At 37.9% G+C, this 19,495-nt stretch overlaps 1 protein-coding gene across 3 annotated transcripts in view; it reads left to right on the top strand.

Annotated features, from left to right (window-relative positions):
* The first annotated feature begins 3,650 nt into the window (after positions 1 to 3,650).
* The window catches only part of ildr2 (immunoglobulin-like domain containing receptor 2), a 37,673-nt gene continuing 21,828 nt past the window's right edge, over positions 3,651 to 19,495 (top strand). For all 3 annotated transcript variants that reach the window (XM_061971082.1, XM_061971083.1, XM_061971081.1), the window contains exons 1-2: positions 3,651 to 3,799; positions 13,276 to 13,599. In XM_061971082.1, the coding sequence (XP_061827066.1) occupies positions 3,760 to 3,799; positions 13,276 to 13,599 (364 nt within the window). In that variant the 5' untranslated portion in view covers positions 3,651 to 3,759. The remainder of the gene's footprint in view (positions 3,800 to 13,275; positions 13,600 to 19,495) is intronic.

Here is a 19,495-nt window from a genome sequence, read left to right as displayed (position 1 = left end):
TACCAAATAATAGAGTGCTTTTTAACCATGGGGCTTTGTTGCACTGCGAGCAACTCCTAGGGGCCCGACAAAAAATATCTGTTTCTCAGCTGTGGTCTGTATGGGCTGCAGCGTTACTCAGTTGTAATACACATTTCCACCACTCGTGGCAGTAATGACAATATCAAACAAACAGAAGAGGTCTGGAGCTAAAGTCGTAGAAAAGTTTCTTAAGCGCAAAAATTGTGACTACAGTGTTGAAGCTGTATTTTCATTTGCACTTTAATTTTGTTGACAGTTTAATTAAGAAACATATTCATTATTATTAAATTAGTTTATTTTAGCCCTGCATAATTATGTGTAAATGTATTTTTCTTAAGTTATTCACAAGTCCTTTCTTATGCAGTGTATTTGGTTAGTACTTATCAGCTTGACCTAAGCCTAATGTTTATGTGTTAAATAAATAATAATCTTTGTGATTAACACATGCTTACATATTATTTGACAAGGTTATTAACCTGTTAAACTCTAAGTAGGTTAAACGTAATAATTGAATACAAAAAATCAAGAGTAAGATTATTAATTCAGTGTTAATATTTGAGTGGCATAGGCGCCGATCTACATTTCTGCCAGTGGGTGCTCGGATGGGCGGTAAATCTGACGCTTCTTTTCTGAGCATGCGCGGTTTTTGCTTGGTGGTGAGAAAGAATTTGCCATCAATCCTACGTGGGTGCTCGGCATTGTCCGTGGGTGCTCAGGCCCCGAAGCACCAACGGGATCGGCGCCTATGGGTCCGCTGTAGAGGAAAAGTTGGGCCCCGAAGTCACAAAGGTTAAGAACCCGTGAAATAATACATTGTGAGAATTGAATCGAGAATCTGTTCTAGTGTTGTCCCGATACCAATATTTTGGTACCAAAATTATTTTGCTACTTTTCAATATTTTTCGCTACTTTTCTAAATAAAGGGGACCATAAAAAATTGCATTATTGGCTTTATTTTAACTAAAATCTTAGTGTACATTAAACATATGTTTATTATTGCAAGTTTATCCTTAAATAAAATAGTGAACATACAAGACAACTTGTCTTTTATCAGTAAGTAAGCAAACAAAGGCTCCTAATTTAGCTGCTGACATACGCCGCAACATATTGTGTCATTTTTTATTCTATTATTTTGTAAAAATTATTAAGTACAAGTGGTAGAAAATGAATTATTAATCTACTTGTTCATTTACTGTTAATATCTGCTTACTTTCTCTTTTAACATGTTCTATCTACACTTCTGTTCAAATGTAATAATCACTTATTCTTCTGTTGTTTGATACTTTACATTAGTTTTGGATAATACCACAAAGTAGTTACAGGCTCATACATTGGTCATATTCAAAGTCCTCATGTGTTCAGGGACATATTTCCTGAGTTTATAAACATAATATACATTTTTTTAAAACGAAAGAAGATGTGATGCCAAAAAATATTGACGTAATCATAGTACTATCGACTAGATACGCTCCTGTATGTCATGACCTGGGTGCACGTCAGTGCACATTCATGTGTGCGTTGTGTTGTGTGTGCCAATCCGGCTGCAGCAAGCAGCTGCAATCAATCGCCGGCAATCAACACACCTGAAGCCGATGATGAGACCTGCCTTCATAAGCCGACACAACCTGCTATCCCGGGCCAGAACGAATGCGTACTCTTTCACTCTCTGTGTTTCTCCGCTGTCGTGTTCATTTGTCTCTTGTCCTCCTTGTCGCCTCCCTGCAGCCTGCCTTCGTTCCCACGTCACAAGCTGTGCGTTTCTTCTCCCCGCGTTCCCTTTGGTTCCCTGGCTGCATCTTGGATCTCGACCTCCCGACTTTGACTTTGACGCCTCTCTCCTACCCTCGATCTCACGTCTGCTCACGGACCTCCGAGCCAGCCCTGCCCCTCTTGGACTTCCGCCTCTCGCTCAACACTACGGGTAACACACTACAGTTAATCCCCACACATAGTCGCATACCACACACCTATTTGGATTAGTTCGTACACTTTATTTCTGATTAATATATATTGTGTGTATATAATAATTAAACATAAGAGTTAAACGACGTCCCTCCTGTCTGTGCCGTCTTCCTCCTCATCATTACAGTGGATGGCAGGTGTACATCCACCAATGGTGTTTGTTTACATTGCGGACCGGCACTTTTCAGAGGCGGTATAGTACCGAATATGATTAATTAGTATCGCGGTACTATACTAATACCGGTATACCGTACAACCCTAATCTGTTCTGAATTCAATCATCACCCCAGGAATCGGAATTGGGTGCCCAAAGATTTACACCTCTAATAAAAAAGTGTATTAAAAACACTATGGAATTATAGTTAATCCTTAATTTTGAGGTAGCAGGTGTGGACAAACAGCTCATTAGTATTAAAGCTACAGAGTACCGACACAAGCATAGGCGCCGATTTACATTGCTCGGTGTGTGTGTATTAGTGTTCTCTTGTAACCAATATTTTGGTACCGGTACCGGTACCAAAAGTTTTTTGGTACTTTTCAGTACTTTTCAGTACTTTTCTAAATAAAAGGGACCACAAAAAATGTCATTATTGGCTTTATTTTACCAAAAAAATCTTACGGTACATTAAACATATGTTCCTATTTGCAATTTTGTCCTTAAATAAAATAGTGAACATACGAGACAACTTGTCTTTTATTAGTAAGTAAGCAAACAAAGGCTCCTAATTTAGCTGCTGACATATGCAGTAACATATTGTGTCATTTTCCATTCTGCTATTTTGTCAAAATTATTAAGGACAAGTGGTAGAAAATGAATTATTAATCTACTTGTTCATTTACTGTTAATATCTGCTTACTTTCTCTTTTAACATGTTCTATCTACACTGCTGTTAAAATGTAATAATCAATTATTCTTCTGTTGTTTGATACTTTACATTAGTTTTGTACGATACCACAAATTTGGGTATCAATCCGATACCAAGTCGTTACAGGATCATACATTGGTCATATTCAAAGTCCTCATGTGTCCAGGGACATATTTCCTGAGTTTATAAACATAATATAACTTTTTTTTAAACGAAAGAAGATGTTTTGATGCCAAAAAATATTGACGTAATCATAGTAGTATCGTCTAGATACGCTCCTGTACAGTTTAAATATCATTACAGTGGATGTCAGGTGTAGATCCACCAATGGCGTTTGTTTACATTGCGGACCGGTACTTTTCAAAGGCGGTATAGTACAGAATATGATTAATTAGTATCGCGGTACTATACCGTACAACCCTAATCTGTTCTGAATTCAATCGTCACCCCAGGAATAGGAATAGGGGCGGATCGAATCGTTTGGTACTCAAAGATTTACACCCCTAATAAAAAAAGTGTATTAAAAACACTATGGAGTTATAGTTAATCCTTAATTTTGAGGTAGCAGGTGTGGACAAACTGCTCATCAGTATTGAAGCGACAGAGTACAGACACAATGCATTTTTAAACAGTCTAAATTATTTTAGACAACGTACTTACTTTTCACTATTAAAGGACCTAACCGAAGAAACGAGTCAAAAAGATTAGCTTTTTTTTTTTTTTTTTTTTTTTTAACCATTGTGGTGGTATTATTCTGAAAGAATAATGGACTCCCCTCCCCTGTGTAAAGTGGTACAGTCCCGTTAGTTGGTTACTTAGCTCGGGAGTCCTCCTTCACTCAAGTCTACCGACAAAGAGGAGGGAAAATATGCCAACTAACTGCTCCTGACCGTCAAAGCGGGTTTAAATAATGAACTTTTATCGCCTGGCTCTTCTGGTGGCAGCTTTTGGTAAGTGTGGTCGTCGTTTTTTTTGTTATTATTCACTGAAATGACTTCGCCCGTGCTGCATCGCAACAGGTTGAAGTAACCGTTTGTTAACCTCTTCACTACCAAACGATGATTGTCTTTAAAACTTTGCTTTTTAACTCACTCTTTCCATATCAAAGTTTCTATAAACCATGTGTAATGCATACTTTAGCATCATAACGAGTACCACATAGTTTAAGAGTTGCCTGTGACGTAAGCGCCTATAATGACGTCATTCTGTATTAAACTACAGCAAAACAGCATATTAAACTAATGATAATCATCATATAATAGAAAATAATAATAAATCACATATGCAGTTAAATACTATACAAAGAAATGCGGATAGGTGTGGCACAAATTAAGTAACTAAATAATAACCATACAATAGCATAATAATAGAATATAAAATAAAATTATAAAACACTATTGGATTGTAGTAAAAATACCACAAAATAATGTATAAAGTACACATAAATAAATACATTGTGTGGATTAAAAAAGAAGAATATAAAATAGTAGGCATATTAACAATATTTCAATATAAAAATTGTATCAAGTAGAGTAAAAAAACGTTAATGTTCTTATTAAAATGTGTCAAACACGTAAACATTGAAATTAACTATAAATAAATACAAATACTAAATTAATCTGAAAATAATGTTATAATAAAATATTGATTGCATTTAGCTTGGCGTGAATTGCACAGAGCTACATTGTTTGATTTTTTTAATAAAAAAAAAATTTAAGAATTTTTTTATACAACGTCAATAAAACACAAGAATCATACTCAAGGCCTCTAGATCGCCACATCAATTAAAATGGCCCCCGCCACATCGTTTATGTGGTCCGCCACATTATTTTATGTAGCCTGTGAAAGGCCGGAAATAATAAAGCACTTTCTGGCTAAATGTATTTGTTCTGCATGCAGTTGCATAATTTTTACACTTTAATATAACTGATCATGCAACAAGATGTTTCAAGCATTTTTGGTTCTCAAAAATAAATACATAAATATCTGCATGTCTCCTTGACTTACTATTTCAACGCAAGTTATCCATCGATCTGTTTGTAAGGCATAATAATCAAAGAGAGTTGCCTTTGCAAATATTGATGTATATTCACATTACAGGCGCCCCTCTGAGGGCCACCATAATTGCTATGTGGCCCACAATAAAAACAAGTTCGTCACCCCTGCAATAGAACTATCCATTACTTGACATAGTAATGTGCACATTTACCATGAATAAAACAGAAATCAGTGCAATATAGTGCACATGTTGCTGATGCACTTTGTATCTTTAAAACAAAAAATGGACCACAAAACGCCTTTTCTTTGAATTGACACGCCACGTTATTGAAATGTAAAAAAAAAAAGTCAAGTCTTACTAACTTTTTGTTGAAGGAGTGAGTCAATATTTAGGAATGCTCAACATAGTAAACGCAGGAAATGTTGACTGCCTGGAAGAGGAAAAGACTGACAGGAAACATGTTGCTTGTACTCTTTCCCCTTTTTTTGCCGTGGAACACATCTGGTGGTTTAAATTAGAATATTGACTATGTTACAGGGATGCACAAACAAACATACATAAATACAGTATATTTAAAGCTTTGTAATATAAGTAACAAAGCATAATATTAGTCATATTACAGTTTTTTCCAATTGCTTACACACTAAATTTAACATTTTCACACAGTTAACAAAGTGTACACACAGTAAGCAAAACCACTGTGCAGATTTGCCTAATATTAGGCATAGACTATGCTTCACAGTTTTTGCAAAATATTACACAATGCTTTACACACACCTTCCCATCTTGCACATGTGATGTGGATGAGATACTATGGCCTGATCCAGCTAGACGGGCAGGTGATGATTAGAATCAGTAACTAAGGCTTTTGAGTATGTTCTTTCATAGAGTTGATGTTGCCTAAGTCTGCACATGTCGCCTATACTCTATGCTGTCATTTTTATATATCTCCAGATTTTTTTTCGAATCTTTTTATGTGTCTCAGATTTTAATTTGTAAAGCATGTCATTGTTGACTACTGTGATATGTTACTTTACCTGACTGTGGTAAAAATACATAATTTCAGTTTGCAGCATCATTGTTGAGCACTTCTTGAAAAGATTACAGGATATTTTTACTTTCTCTTAGGTCCTTACGTATAGGCCCACTTCAAAATAAACAATGACGATTGCTATGGATTTGCCAATATATTTAGTCAAGTTACAGTAATCATTCATCACATATGCTAAAAAGGTCGGGCAAAATGCCCCAAACATGTGATTTCTTATAGTAAAATAGGGATTTTTACAAATGGGTTCTGGGTAACTCACTCCAATAGTGTCTTATCATTTAAAGTCTGTGTGAGTGACATTGTTACAAATGCTTGCTTTATTTTGATGAATATATGTTATATGTTTTGACCAAAAGTGTGTCATTTTGCAAATGATCTAGGAATTAAGAAAATTGTATGTGGTGTTTGGAAAGTGTGTATATATTTTGAAAAAAGACACACAGTTAGTACAATTGTGTGTAAGCAAATGGAAAAAAACTGTAGTAGCAACATTTCTACCCTTTGTTGTTACATTATTTTCATTTCTGCTGTATTTTTTATTGTTCAATATTGTTAATAGAAATTGGCTGCAGGCTGCAAAGTTTGTATATAAAACCAGCTAAAACCAATCTGAGGTACATATGCTAAGAAGTTATATTGTGAAAATAATACAACAACCTGAATGTCAGCTTTTACAAAACACCTTTTTGTTCTTTTTTGTTGAATTTGTTTCATTGTACTTTCAGAACATGCCGAGGTCCAATAAAAAAAATGCTGTGGGATGCAAATAGCCCTTAGGGTCGCACCATGGACTGTCCTGCTATATTATAATAGGTTCACACCTGGTGTAAACAATACTTGAAGTGTCTCTTTGAAATGATGGTTGCTCACACTTGATTGTAATAGTGAGGATATAACAGTTAAAATATTTCGCCGTCAATTGGTCTGTTCTCCCTCAGCTGGGGCCTGGATACGGCTTCCTATTGGTCGGAAGTGGGGGAGCTCCTCCCTCCTTTCTGGTCTTCAAGTGGGACAGGAGAAGTGGTGGGCTGGGGGCGGGGGGGAGGCTTATTAACAATGGGGCGGCCCATAACAAATGAAACAAAGGGGAAACTTGGAGGGATTTACTGTTCCCAAAATCCTCACATATCCTGTCCTTAGATACTGAATGAGACATTTATGGTGGACGTATATCAAGACAGTCTTTTTTTGTCGATAAATACTCCTCATTTGTTGTTGTTTCCTGCCTTTGAGTTGTGTTTACAGAAACTTCCTGCCCCACCTTAATTCAACTAAGTAGATGTACAGCAGAAAGCACCCACACAAGTGTCTGCCACTGCTTTATCCCCCCTTGTGATGACTACCCCCTGCCTCCCACGCATACGCACTGGAATTTAACCCTCCTGACCCCGGAACCCTCCCCGCTAAAATACACACAAAACTCCTGCACGTTATCTACGTGCCAGAAGTTTGTTTCTTGGTGCAAAAGGCTAAGTTTAATTTAACAGCATAGCCCGATTGTAGCTGAGATAGGCTCCGGCGCCCCCCGCGACCCCGAAGGGAATAAGCGGTAGTAAATGGATGGATGGATGGAATGTTGTGTTTACATTTAAATTACAACCAGTGCCATTGTTCTCTGTAGAGGTTCTCAAACTTTTTTCACCATGCAACACCTCAGAAAAAATATTGCTCTCCAAGTCATCATTATCATCATCGGCGGTCACTCGAAGGAGTATGACGGTCCTCCTGGTAGGGGTGTATCCCTCCATGGAGGATGCCTGTGCGTGACTTCGTTTTACGTGGGGGGACTGGAACTGCTCTCCAAGTACCACGATAATGACCAACATTAAAATACAGTAGCGTAGTAGGCATAGGTTTTATTTAAGAAGTATTTTTATTATTGTTGGCCACTGTAACATGACACATAGTTTGAACAGTAACACCGTGTTTGAATATTTAATTAAGTGATTCTTTGGCGTACTACTAGATCAGGGGTCGGCAACCCCCGGCTCTAGAGCCGCATGTGGCTCTTTAGCGCCGCCCTAGTGGCTCTCTGGAGCTTTTTCAAAAATGTATGAAAAATGGAAAAAGATGAGGGGAAAAAAATATATTTTTTTGTTTTAATATGGTTTCTGTAGGAGGGCAAACATGACACAAACCTCCCTAATTGTTATAAAGCACACTGTTTATATTAAACATGCTTCACTGATTCGAGTATTTGGCGGGCACCGTTTTTTCCTACTAGTTTTGGCGGTCCTTGAACTCACCGTAGTTTGTTTACATGTATAACTTTCTCCGACTTTCTAGGACGTGTTTTATGCCACTTCTTTTTCTGTCTCATTTTGTCCACCAGACTTTTAACGTGAATGCACAAAGGTGAGTTTTGTTGATGTTATTGACTTGTATAGCGTGCTAATCAGACATATTTGGTCACTGCATGACTGCAAGCTAATCGATGCTAACATGCTTTTTAGACTAGCTATATGTACATATTGCATCATTATGCCTCAGCTGTAGGTATATTTGAGGTCATTTAGTTTCCTTTAAGTCATCTTAATTAAATTTATATCTCATGACACACTATCTGTATGTAATATGGCTTTTAATTTTTTGCGGCTCCAGACAGATTTGTTTTTGTATTTTTGGTACAATATGGCTCTTTCAACATTTTGGGTTGCCGACCTCTGTACTAGATCGACTTTTCAATGCCTCATTATACATTTTATGTGGTGCAAAGTTGTTGAACTTTTTCACAAGCTTCTTGGATTCAGCTTTAGCTATCTTATTTTGCATAGATGACGAACCATTTTCTTTTCTAATTTTGTGTTTGTTAGAGATTGCTGGTTTGGTTTGCTGTGACATTTATTCCAGAATGGTTTCAGTGTTCCTTGGAAGCGTTTCCTTGGAGGCATCATTTATACCATTACATTTAGCTTTGTGTATGTTTTCGAAGTCGGTTTCTGATTCAAGGCCAGCAAATCAGTTCTGCGAGGTTATCTGGAAACATCCAGCTACTTCAGAGTTTTTCTATGTCTAGTTTTGGAACAGGCTTTTTTCTTTGTGGCCAGTAGAAACACAATCTTATTGTTGCACAAGTCATGTCATGGTCTGATATGTCGGGAGTGTTTAGTGGGAACTGTCTACAACATTTAATATTATTGATGGTAGGCCGGGGCCGATAACAAATTTTGCTCGACGATACATTGACCAACCAATTATTACCGATAAACGATATTATTGCCATTATTTTTGGAGACCAAATTAACCAGTGATGTAATGATAATACATAATAATAATAATGCATGTATTGTCATGATCCGTTGCCCGGGTCATGTCTTGATTTATGTTTAGTAGCTTTTTTTCCTCTGTTAAAGTCTGTTTCCGTTCTCTACCCTCTTTCCTTTTTCGTTTACGTTTGGTTGCCTTAGACACTATTTGTTTGCACCTCCTCTTTGTTTATTTATTAGCGTCCTAAATAATATTATTTGATGTTTTACGGTAATGTGTTAATAATTTCACACATGAGTCGCTCCTGAGTATAAGTCGCACCCCCGGCCAAACTATGAAAAAAACTGCGACTTATAGTCCGAAAAATACGGTACTTTGAGACAAGAGCTATGGTGATGCATGCTTGGTTATGGTTTGAATTCATATCCAACAATTGCGAGAACGACTTTTTATTGTCAATATCGGCTACTGAGTTTCATCTTTTAATGACTTCTGATTGTGGTGTGCCTCAGGATTTTTTCAATGCAAAAAATGTGACTTGGCTCAAAAAAAGGTTGAAAAACACTGCTGTAGAAGCAGCCTTATTCTGCTTCAGTACGGTTTAGACCAGTGATTTTCAACCACTGTGCCGCGGCACACTAGTGTGCCGTGAGATATCATCTGGTGTGCCGTGGGAAATTATGCAACTTTACCTAATTGGTCCAAAAAATATTTTTTGCAAATCAATAATCACAATAATGTGCCGTTGTCTAGTGCCTGTGCTGTGTAGAGCTTGGCAGGGTAACTATGTAATACTCCATATCAGTAGGTGGCAGCAGGTAGTTTATTGCTTTGTAGAAGTCGGAACGCGTCGAGGATGGTTTGTCGTGATCCCAATATGCAGAGCACAGCGGGAGACAGCGTGCAGGTAAAAGGGTATGTAACACTTAAACCAAAAATTAACAAAAGGCAAGTCCCGCTAGGAAAAGACACTGAAGCATAGGGATGGCTATGTAAAACAAAAGAAAAACTGAACTGGCTACAAAGTCAACAAAAACAGAATGCTGGATGACAGCAAAAACTTACACCGTGTGGAGCAAAGACGGCGTCCACGAAGCACATCCGTACATGACATGACAATCAACAATGTCCCCACAAAGAAGGATGGCGTACGCACAACTTAAATAGTCTTGATTGCGAAAACAAAGCAGGTGCGGGCAATAGCACTCAAAGGAAGGCGTGAAGCTGCTACAGGAGAACACCAACAAAACAGGAAGGGTCACCAAAATAACAGCGCAAGACAGGAACTATCCATCCATCCATCCATTTTCTACCGCTTATTCCCTTTGGGATCACGGGGGGCGCTGGAGCTTATTTCAGCTACAATCGGGCGGAAGGCGGGGTACACCCTGGGCAAGTCGCCACCTCATCGCAGGGCCAACACAGATAGACAGACAACATTCACACTCACATTCACACACTAGGGCCAATTTAGTGTTGCCAATCAACCTATCCCCAGGTGCATGTCTTTGGAGGTGGGAGGAAGCCGGAGTACCCGGAGGGAACCCACGCAGTCACGGGGAGAACATGCAAACTCCACACAGAAAGATCCCGAGCCCGGGATTGAACCCAAGACTACTCAGGACCTTCGTATTGTGAGGCAGATGCACTAACCCCTCTTCCACCATGCTGCCCTTAGACAGGAACTAAAGCACTACAAACAAACAACAACAAACTCAAAATAAGGCACGACAACCTGGTGGAGTTTAATTTTTTAACATTTTCAGCTGGTGGTGTGCCTCTGTATTTTTTTTATGACAAAAATGTGCCTTGGCTCCAAAAAGGTTGAAAAACACTGGTTTAGACTATAGCAGTGATATGCTTTGCCATTGCTTCGCCAACAACATGCTCAATCATGTTTTTGATGATTTATTTTTTCAATTCAATGAATATCATCCACTTTTTCTTCTCAGCGCTGTCCTTCACTCTCGCTTTCTTTTTTCCCATGGTTGGAAAAACAAAGTTATGTCCCTCTCTAGCTATAGCTAGCGAGTAAGAGCGGATGTTTGTGTGTCCTACAAGGTTCACTGTGACACTTGCTACGCTAACTAATGGTGGGGATGTTTGAAACTCACATTTTTTTAGTTGAGAAACAGTTCTTATTTCAAAACACTTTTAAGTTGGGGCACTCTTAAGTAGGGATGTCCCGATCCGATATTTGGATCGGATCGGCCGCCGATATTTGCAAAGAAATGCGTATCGGCAAGGCATGGGAAAATGCCGATCCAGATCCAGTTAAAAAAAACTCTGCTCCGTGTTTTCCAACGCACCTATTTAAATAGTACATTCCAGTTTTCTGCTGCGCCCTATAATTTCCGTTCCGCATTTTCCAGCACACCTTCAACACATCCACAGGTCTGTGGATTCTCACGCAGTTGCTTTTAGCTGCTGGCATTACACGACAGGCTCTTCTCACTCTTTCCTGTGTCTCATTCTTACAGACAGCAAGCGCACCTTCTTACACACGTCACATACTGTCACGTCATACGTCACATACGTATAAGCCCTCCCCGAGCAGAGAGGTAGCAGCATGGCTAACGTTAGCTGTGATGCTAGCGCAGCTGTGTGACCAACGTTCTCTCTAAGGTGCGCGCTTGTGCAATTGCGCACTGTTTAAACGTCCTCTGCGCATAGCAATTATATGCCACGCACAAAATCAAATAAAAAAATAAGCGCATAACAATTTTCGACACACCGACACGACAGAGAAAACAGTTTTCGTCATCATTGTTCAAATATTATAACGTCTGTCGAGACGCTTATCTCCGTTCGGTGCCACACGTCCACATCATCAAAATGCAGAGGCAAAAATTTCCAGATCAACACCGTATGAAAAAATTAGTGATTTTTTTAGTTGTGATTTCCTTCTCTGCATGAAAGTTTAAAAGTAGCATATATTAATGCAGTATGAAGAAGAATGTTTTAATGTAGACATGCAAGCCTTAAAAGAAAATGTTGAAAGTCAAGACTACATTTCCTGCAAATTGATGCATTTCTACCCTATATTTTAACTTTAGATTTATTCTCATATCAAACTCTTTTGGCTGTCTTTTTGACACTTACATCCGGCGCCCCCCTCCACACCCTGGATTATAAATAATGTAAATAATTCAATGTGATTATCTTGTATGATGACTGTATTATGATGATAGTATATATCTGATAGTATGTACAAGTTGAAAAACTTATTCGGGTGTTACCATTTAGTGGTCAATTGTACGGAATATGCACTTCACTGTGCAACCTACTAATAAAAGTCTCAATCAATCAAAACACACAGAATCATCATACTGCTGTGATTATATGCATCAAGTGTTCATTCAAGGTTAAGGCAAAATATCGAGATATATATCGTGTATCGCAATATGGCCTTAAAATATCGCAATATTAAAAAAAGGCCATATCGCCCAGCCCTTGTTTCAATGATGCCATTTCTGTTTGTCATGTATAATTTTGTCTATTTTGTGTTTATCCTTGAATAAACAGGTCAGTTTCTTGTTACCAACCATTGTGTATTATTCAAACTCACCTAATTCAGCTGGCTAGTTGTTATCAAGAGTACTAAAACCCTTTTCAACATGATTCTGACAACTAAGTAGGCTAAATAACTTTAAACTTTAATACATGCTCGGATAGGCCATTATCGGTCAGTATCGGTATGGGTCAGTATCGGTATTGGATCGGAAGTGCAAAAACAATATCGGTATCGGATCGGAAGTGCAAAAACCTGGATCGGGACATCCCTACTCTTAAGTTGAGGTACCACTATATATATATATATATACATTTGCTAAGAAGTTATCCATATTCTTGATCTTATCATATTGATATTCTTGACTGCACTTAAATGTAGAGTATATGTACTATAAGTAGAATATATTTATATTATTTATATATTCTATATATAATATATTATATATATTATATTATTTATTATTATTCTTGTCTATTGTGAGCGAACTGTGGTGCTGAATTTCCCCCAGGGATCAATAAAGTACTTTCTATTCTATTCTATTCTATATTTAAAGACAAAATGACCTGCATTATTAGGTGTATTATTATTAGTCAGAGGTATTAACATTTCTAAGTTTTACACAGCCAGCAGAATTCCTATTCCTTGTGTCTTTCAGCCTGTGCGTGTGATGGCGTGCACGTCACGGTGCGTGAGAATCAGCAGTATGCCATGCTCTTCCAGTCGGTGGTCCTCCCGTGTCAGTACCAGACAGCCTCCACCCATACCCCGGTGGTGCAGTGGTGGTACAAGTCCTACTGCAGGGACCGCACCAGAGAGTCCTTCGGCCTGCCAGAGAGTGTCCACGCCCCGCAGCTCGGCGCCAGTTCCCAACTGGAATGCCCGGACAGCGCCCGCACGGTCCGGGCGGTGGCTTCGGCCCAAGGAGCCTCCCTGACACTGTCGGAGCACTACAAGAACCGAGACATCTCCATCATAAATAGTAAGGCATCTATTCATTCCCATGAAGAAGAACTGGTTGCTGTTCTCAAACTGATGGATATATTCCCTTTTGTATTTATGTCACAAAAAGCTTTATTGCCACCTTTTGTCACTTCTATTCACCCCTGGAGCCTTATCAAGAGAAAACACATGTCCTCTAATTGGATGTTGCATTCATAATGACGCAATGGCTCTGTTCACAACAAAAAGTGTTGCTTCTATGACAGTATATCTTCTCACAGGGAACAATACAATACACATAGGCTTGTAGCTGTAATGATTTACTATCAACTGAAAATGAGTCATCCAGTGACATGCGGTGGTAACCTTCACACCAGATGAGGCATTGATGCCTTTGGAGTTGTTTTTTTAAACTTAAATGCATAAAAATGAATATTAATACAGGTTGCTCATTAAGGTGGCAACCATATGATTTGCCTGAGCGGCTAGCAGTAACAAGCGGTAGAAAATGGATTAGAAAGGACAGATAAAAAAAACAAATAAAAAAAAAACTTTATTATTTTTATTATTTTTTATTATTATTTATAAAACTTTATTTATTTATTTTTTAAACTTGGGACTTCCCGCGGGCCGGATACGCCGTAGTTTGGGGACTCCTGTTGTAGATTGTCACTGAAAGCATCAAAACTATGAATGAACACATGTGGAGTTATGTACTTAACAACAAGGTTTAATATCTGAGAAAATGTTTTATATTCTAGTTTCTTCAAAATAGCCACCCTTTGCTCTTTTTACTGTTTTGCACACTCTTGGCATTCTCTCAATGAGCTTCACGAGGTAGTCACCTGAAAGGGTTTTCACTTCACAGGTGTCATAGTTTTGATGCCTTCAGTGACAATCTACAATGTAAATATTAATTAAAATAAAGAAAATGCATTGAAATGAGAAGTTGTGTCCAAACTTTTGGCCTGTACTGTATGTGTGTATGTATATATATATATATATATATATATATATATATATATATATATATATATATATATATGTGTGTGTGTATGTATATATATCCATCCATCCATCCATTTTCTACCGCTTATTCCCTTTGGGGTCGCGGGGGGCGCTGGAGCCTATCTCAGCTACAATCGGGCGGTAGGCGGGGTACACCCTGGACAAGTCGCCACCTCATCGCAGTAATAAATAAAATAAATAAATAAAAATTGCCTCTGCGCATGCGCATAGCATACATCCGATGACTAAATTATTGGCCAACTATTTTTATAATCGATATATATATATATATATATATATATATACGTGTATATATGTATATATATATATATATATATATATATGTATATATATATATGTATATGTATATATATATATATATATATCAATTATAAAAATAGTTGGCCAATAATTTAGTCATCGATTCGTTGGATGTATGCTATGCGCATGCGCAGAGGCAATTTTTATTTAAAAAAAGAAATATGTATATATATATATATACCGTATTTTCCGCACCATAAGGCGCCCTGGGTTATAAGCCGCGCCTTCAATGAACGGCATATTTCAAAACTTTGTCCACCTATAAGCCGCCCCGTGTTGTAAGCCGCATCTAACTGCGCTAAAGGAATGTCAAAAAAACAGTCAGATAGGTCAGTCAAACTTTAATAATATATTAAAAACCAGCGTTCTAACAACTCTGTTCACTCCCAAAATGTACGCAAATGTGCAATCACAAACATAGTAAAATTCAAAATAGTGCAGAGCAATAGCAACATAATGTTGCTCGAACGTTAATGTCACAACACACAAAATAAACATAACGCTCACTTTCTGAAGTTATTCTTCATTCATAAATCCCTCGAATTCTTCTCTTTCGGTGTCCGAATTGAAAAGTTGGGCGAATGTGGGATCCAAAATGGCCGGCTCCGTCTCGCTGTCTCCCTGTCTTAGTGAAGGTGTGTTCGCCTTCGGTCATCCATTGTTCCCACGCAGTTAGCAGTCTAGCTTCGAATGCCCTGTTGACACCAATATCTAGCGGCTGGAGGTCTTTTGTCAATCCACCGGAATGACGGCGAGTATTGAATTAAGCGCGTAAGCGTGTCTCTTAATGTGATGTTATGAGCTAGCAAATATAACAACTACACTACCCAGCATGCAACGATAGTGACGAGCATGCGCGGTAGCCCTGAGAAGCGTTGTTGTATGCTGGGAGTTAGAATGTGGTTATGAGCACGCTGTGAGTAAACGTTGAGAACTCAGTTAACACGCCTCGTCTGCATTATTTATAATTAGACAGACAACACACTTAATAGGAGCCATTTTGGGGTCTTTACATAAACACACAAATGGAAATGAAACGTCACATATCCCAGCATGCACCGCGCGCTTCTTCTACGGGGAAAAAAGATGGCGGCTGTTTACCGTAGTTGCGAGACCTAAACTTTATGAAAATTAATATTAATATTAACCCATATATAAGGCGCACCGGATTATAAGGCGCACTGTCAGCTTTTGAGAAAATTTGTGGTTTTTAGGTGCGCCTTATAGTGCGGAAAATACGGTATATATATATTTTTTTATAAACCTTTATTTACAAACTGCAACATGTACAAACAGCTGAGAAACAATAATCAAAATAAGTATGGTGCCAGTATGCTGGTTTTTTCCCCCCAAAAATACTGGAAAGGATAGAAATGTAGTTGGTTTCTTTAATCCGATTATTAATCGATTAATCGAAGTAATAATCGACAGATTAATCGATTATCAAATATATATATACACACACACACACACACACAAAGCGTGAAGGTAACGCCTATATATATATGTATATATATATAGGCGTGAAGGTAACGCCTATATATATGTATATATATATAGGCGTTACCTTCACGCTTTGTGTGTGTGTGTGTGTATATATATATATATATATATATATATGTGTGTGTGTATATATATATATATATATATATTAGGGCTGCAACTAACGATTAATTTGATAATCGATTAATCTGTCGATTATTACTTCGATTAATCGATTAATAATTGGATTAAAGAGACCAACTACATTTCTATCCTTTCCAGTATTTTTTGGGGGGAAAAAACAGCATACTGGCACCATACTTATTTTAATTATTGTTTCTCAGCTGTTTGTACATGTTGCAGTTTGTAAATAAAGGTTTATAAAAAAAAAAAAAAAATATATATATATATATATATATATATATATATATATATATATATATTTCTTTTTTTAAATAAAAATTGCCTCTGCGCATGCGCATAGCATACATCCAACGAATCGATGACTAAATTATTGGCCAACTATTTTTATAATCGATTTAATCGATTAGTTGTTGCCGGCCTAATATATATATTATATATATATATATATATATATATATATATATATATATTATAAAAAATTAAAGTCTCAATATATATATACATATAGGCGTTACCTTCACACTTTGTGTGTGTGTGTGTATATATATATATATATATAGTAATTCACTTTCTTAAAAACATTGCTATCAAATACTTCTTGGTCTCATTCATTTGCTTTGATAAAATTAATGAAAACATTTTTTCTCACCATACTGTATTTGTATCTGAAGCTGCACTATCATTCCGCCGTGAAAACATACTTTGTATGATCATCTCCGTTTTGTCTTAAAGTCCTGTTTTAAAAAAAGTATTTGATCTAGGATATACACAGTATAATTATCCGTATTGGGAGACACATTCATTCATTTAATTCCATTTCATTCGTTTTTGCACTTGACAAAAAACACAAATACTGGCTTCCTGTATTACAAATGCCATGTTTGTTATAGATAAAGTTGTTTAAAGAAAAAACTTGCAGGTTTCAGCTGTTTAAACATTGTAGAGACAGGCGTCTGCTAACATGATCGGCCTCACTTTTCCCAATTTGGCGAGTCAAAATACTGCTTAGCAGTGTTTGTAATAACGCCGTTACTCACACCGTTAGTCACATCGTTAGTCACAGTTTTTTTTACTAGTAACAGGTAATCTAATTAATTACTTTTATGTACGTTACAACACTGTGTTACTGATACATTTGTTGTAACGTGGCACACTATTGTGGGCAAAGAGTTGAGCTTGTGCCAGAGTCACGTTACAGGCTTTAAGGTCCTGGGCTATTACATTCAGCCAACGGGTGCAAAGGGCGCCTCTGGGTCATCTCCAGTCAGCATGCTGGCGATTGAAAGCTAGGATGGTATTGGTAGGATGTTCCACGGGCAGCGTAACCGCCTCATTGTTGTGAGACGGGATTCTTGGAGCTGTTGGGTTTGGTCTCTCAAAGTCTGGTTCGTGACCTGCTGGCCCCATGTGATGCCTTCAATTCTCCCGAGGGCCCTGGTAGGGCTGGGCGATATGGCCTTTTATTAATATCTTGATATTTTTAGGCCATGTCACGATACATGATATATATCGCGATATTTTGCCTTAGCCTTGAATGAACACTTGATGCATATAATCACAACAGTATGATGATTCCATGTATCTACATTAAAACACTATTGTCACATACTGCATTAATATATGCTAATTTTAAACTTTCATGCAGAGAGGGAAATCACAATTTAGTCAATTTACCAAAACTGTATTTATTAAACAGTTATTAAGCAGTGGCACAAACATTCACGTCATTTCCAAACAGAAAGTGCAAGATTGTCAGCGACATTTTAAAACAAGCTATAAGTGCACTTTTGTGCATGGTGTCACTAAGATGACATATCAAAACACTAAATTAATGTGCACTTTTTGTACACAATGCTACTACAATATTTTAAAACAAATAAAGTGCACTTTTGTGCATGATGTCACACAAGATTTTTCAAAAACTGTAAAATAAAAATTAGCTGCATAATAGGAAATCAAATTGTTCATGTCCTTCGCTATGTGGTAGGTTCCTGTGGACGTTATCTCCTGTTTTTGACTATTTTTTTCATACAGTGTCGATCTGGAAATGGAAGACGCCAGGCTCAATTGTGTCAGTGCTGGTTGCTTGGGCATTTTGTGGGTGTGGCACCGGCCGGATGTTGACATGCGGAGTTTCAAGCACTCTTCATTCTCTAGCGGGTGACTTTTCAAATGATGCTACAAATTAGTAGTGCTGCTACTTTTTGTAGCAACGCTTTTGCCGCATACTTGACATATTACGGTTGTCTGTTCAACATCTTCCCGCTTGAAGCCAAACCACCGCCAGACAATGGACCCCGTGCTGTTTTTCTTGGGAATGAATTATTCTTCCTCCATTTGTTACCAGATTCGCACCTTCTCTCTCTCGTATTACCACTCGCACCGCTCCGCCTACACCACCTGCCACTGCTAACTTTACCATGCCGCAACCTCTCTGCTCGGCGAGGGCGTATGACGTTGCACGCGCGACATTATGTGACGTATGTAAGAAGGTGCGCTTGTTTTATGTCTCTGTGAGAAGGAGAGACAAGAAAGAGTGAGGAAAGCCTGTAGTGTAATGCCCGCAGCTAAAAGCAACTGCGTGAGAACGAATACTCACGAAATAGTCATTTTCTACATCACACAGAGACATACCCGCGATATAGCAAGTATATTCCATATATCGCCCAGCCATAGGCCCTGGTATCAAAACCATCAAGCGTGGTCGCCAGAGTGGTATTCAGCGGCCATGTTTACGGAAGTAAACATGTCTTCCACTCCAGTACATCCTCAAGGAGGTGAAGCGGTGCCACACTCAGATTCCTCATGATCGGGTTGTGTGAAAATTGTCACGACCAGAACAGGACTCTGAACACAGATGCAGGATTTTAAGACAATATATTTATTTGGACAAGGGAAGGGGTCCAAAACAGGAGAAACAAACAGGCTATAAAAACACAACTGACCTGAGCTCTAAACTAACAAAAATATCAATAACTCAA

This window comes from Nerophis lumbriciformis, linkage group LG13, assembly GCF_033978685.3.
Source record: "Nerophis lumbriciformis linkage group LG13, RoL_Nlum_v2.1, whole genome shotgun sequence".
NCBI lineage: Eukaryota > Metazoa > Chordata > Actinopteri > Syngnathiformes > Syngnathidae > Nerophis > Nerophis lumbriciformis.
Note: the sequence above shows the minus strand (reverse complement) of the source record. Positions and strands in the feature narration are given on the sequence as shown.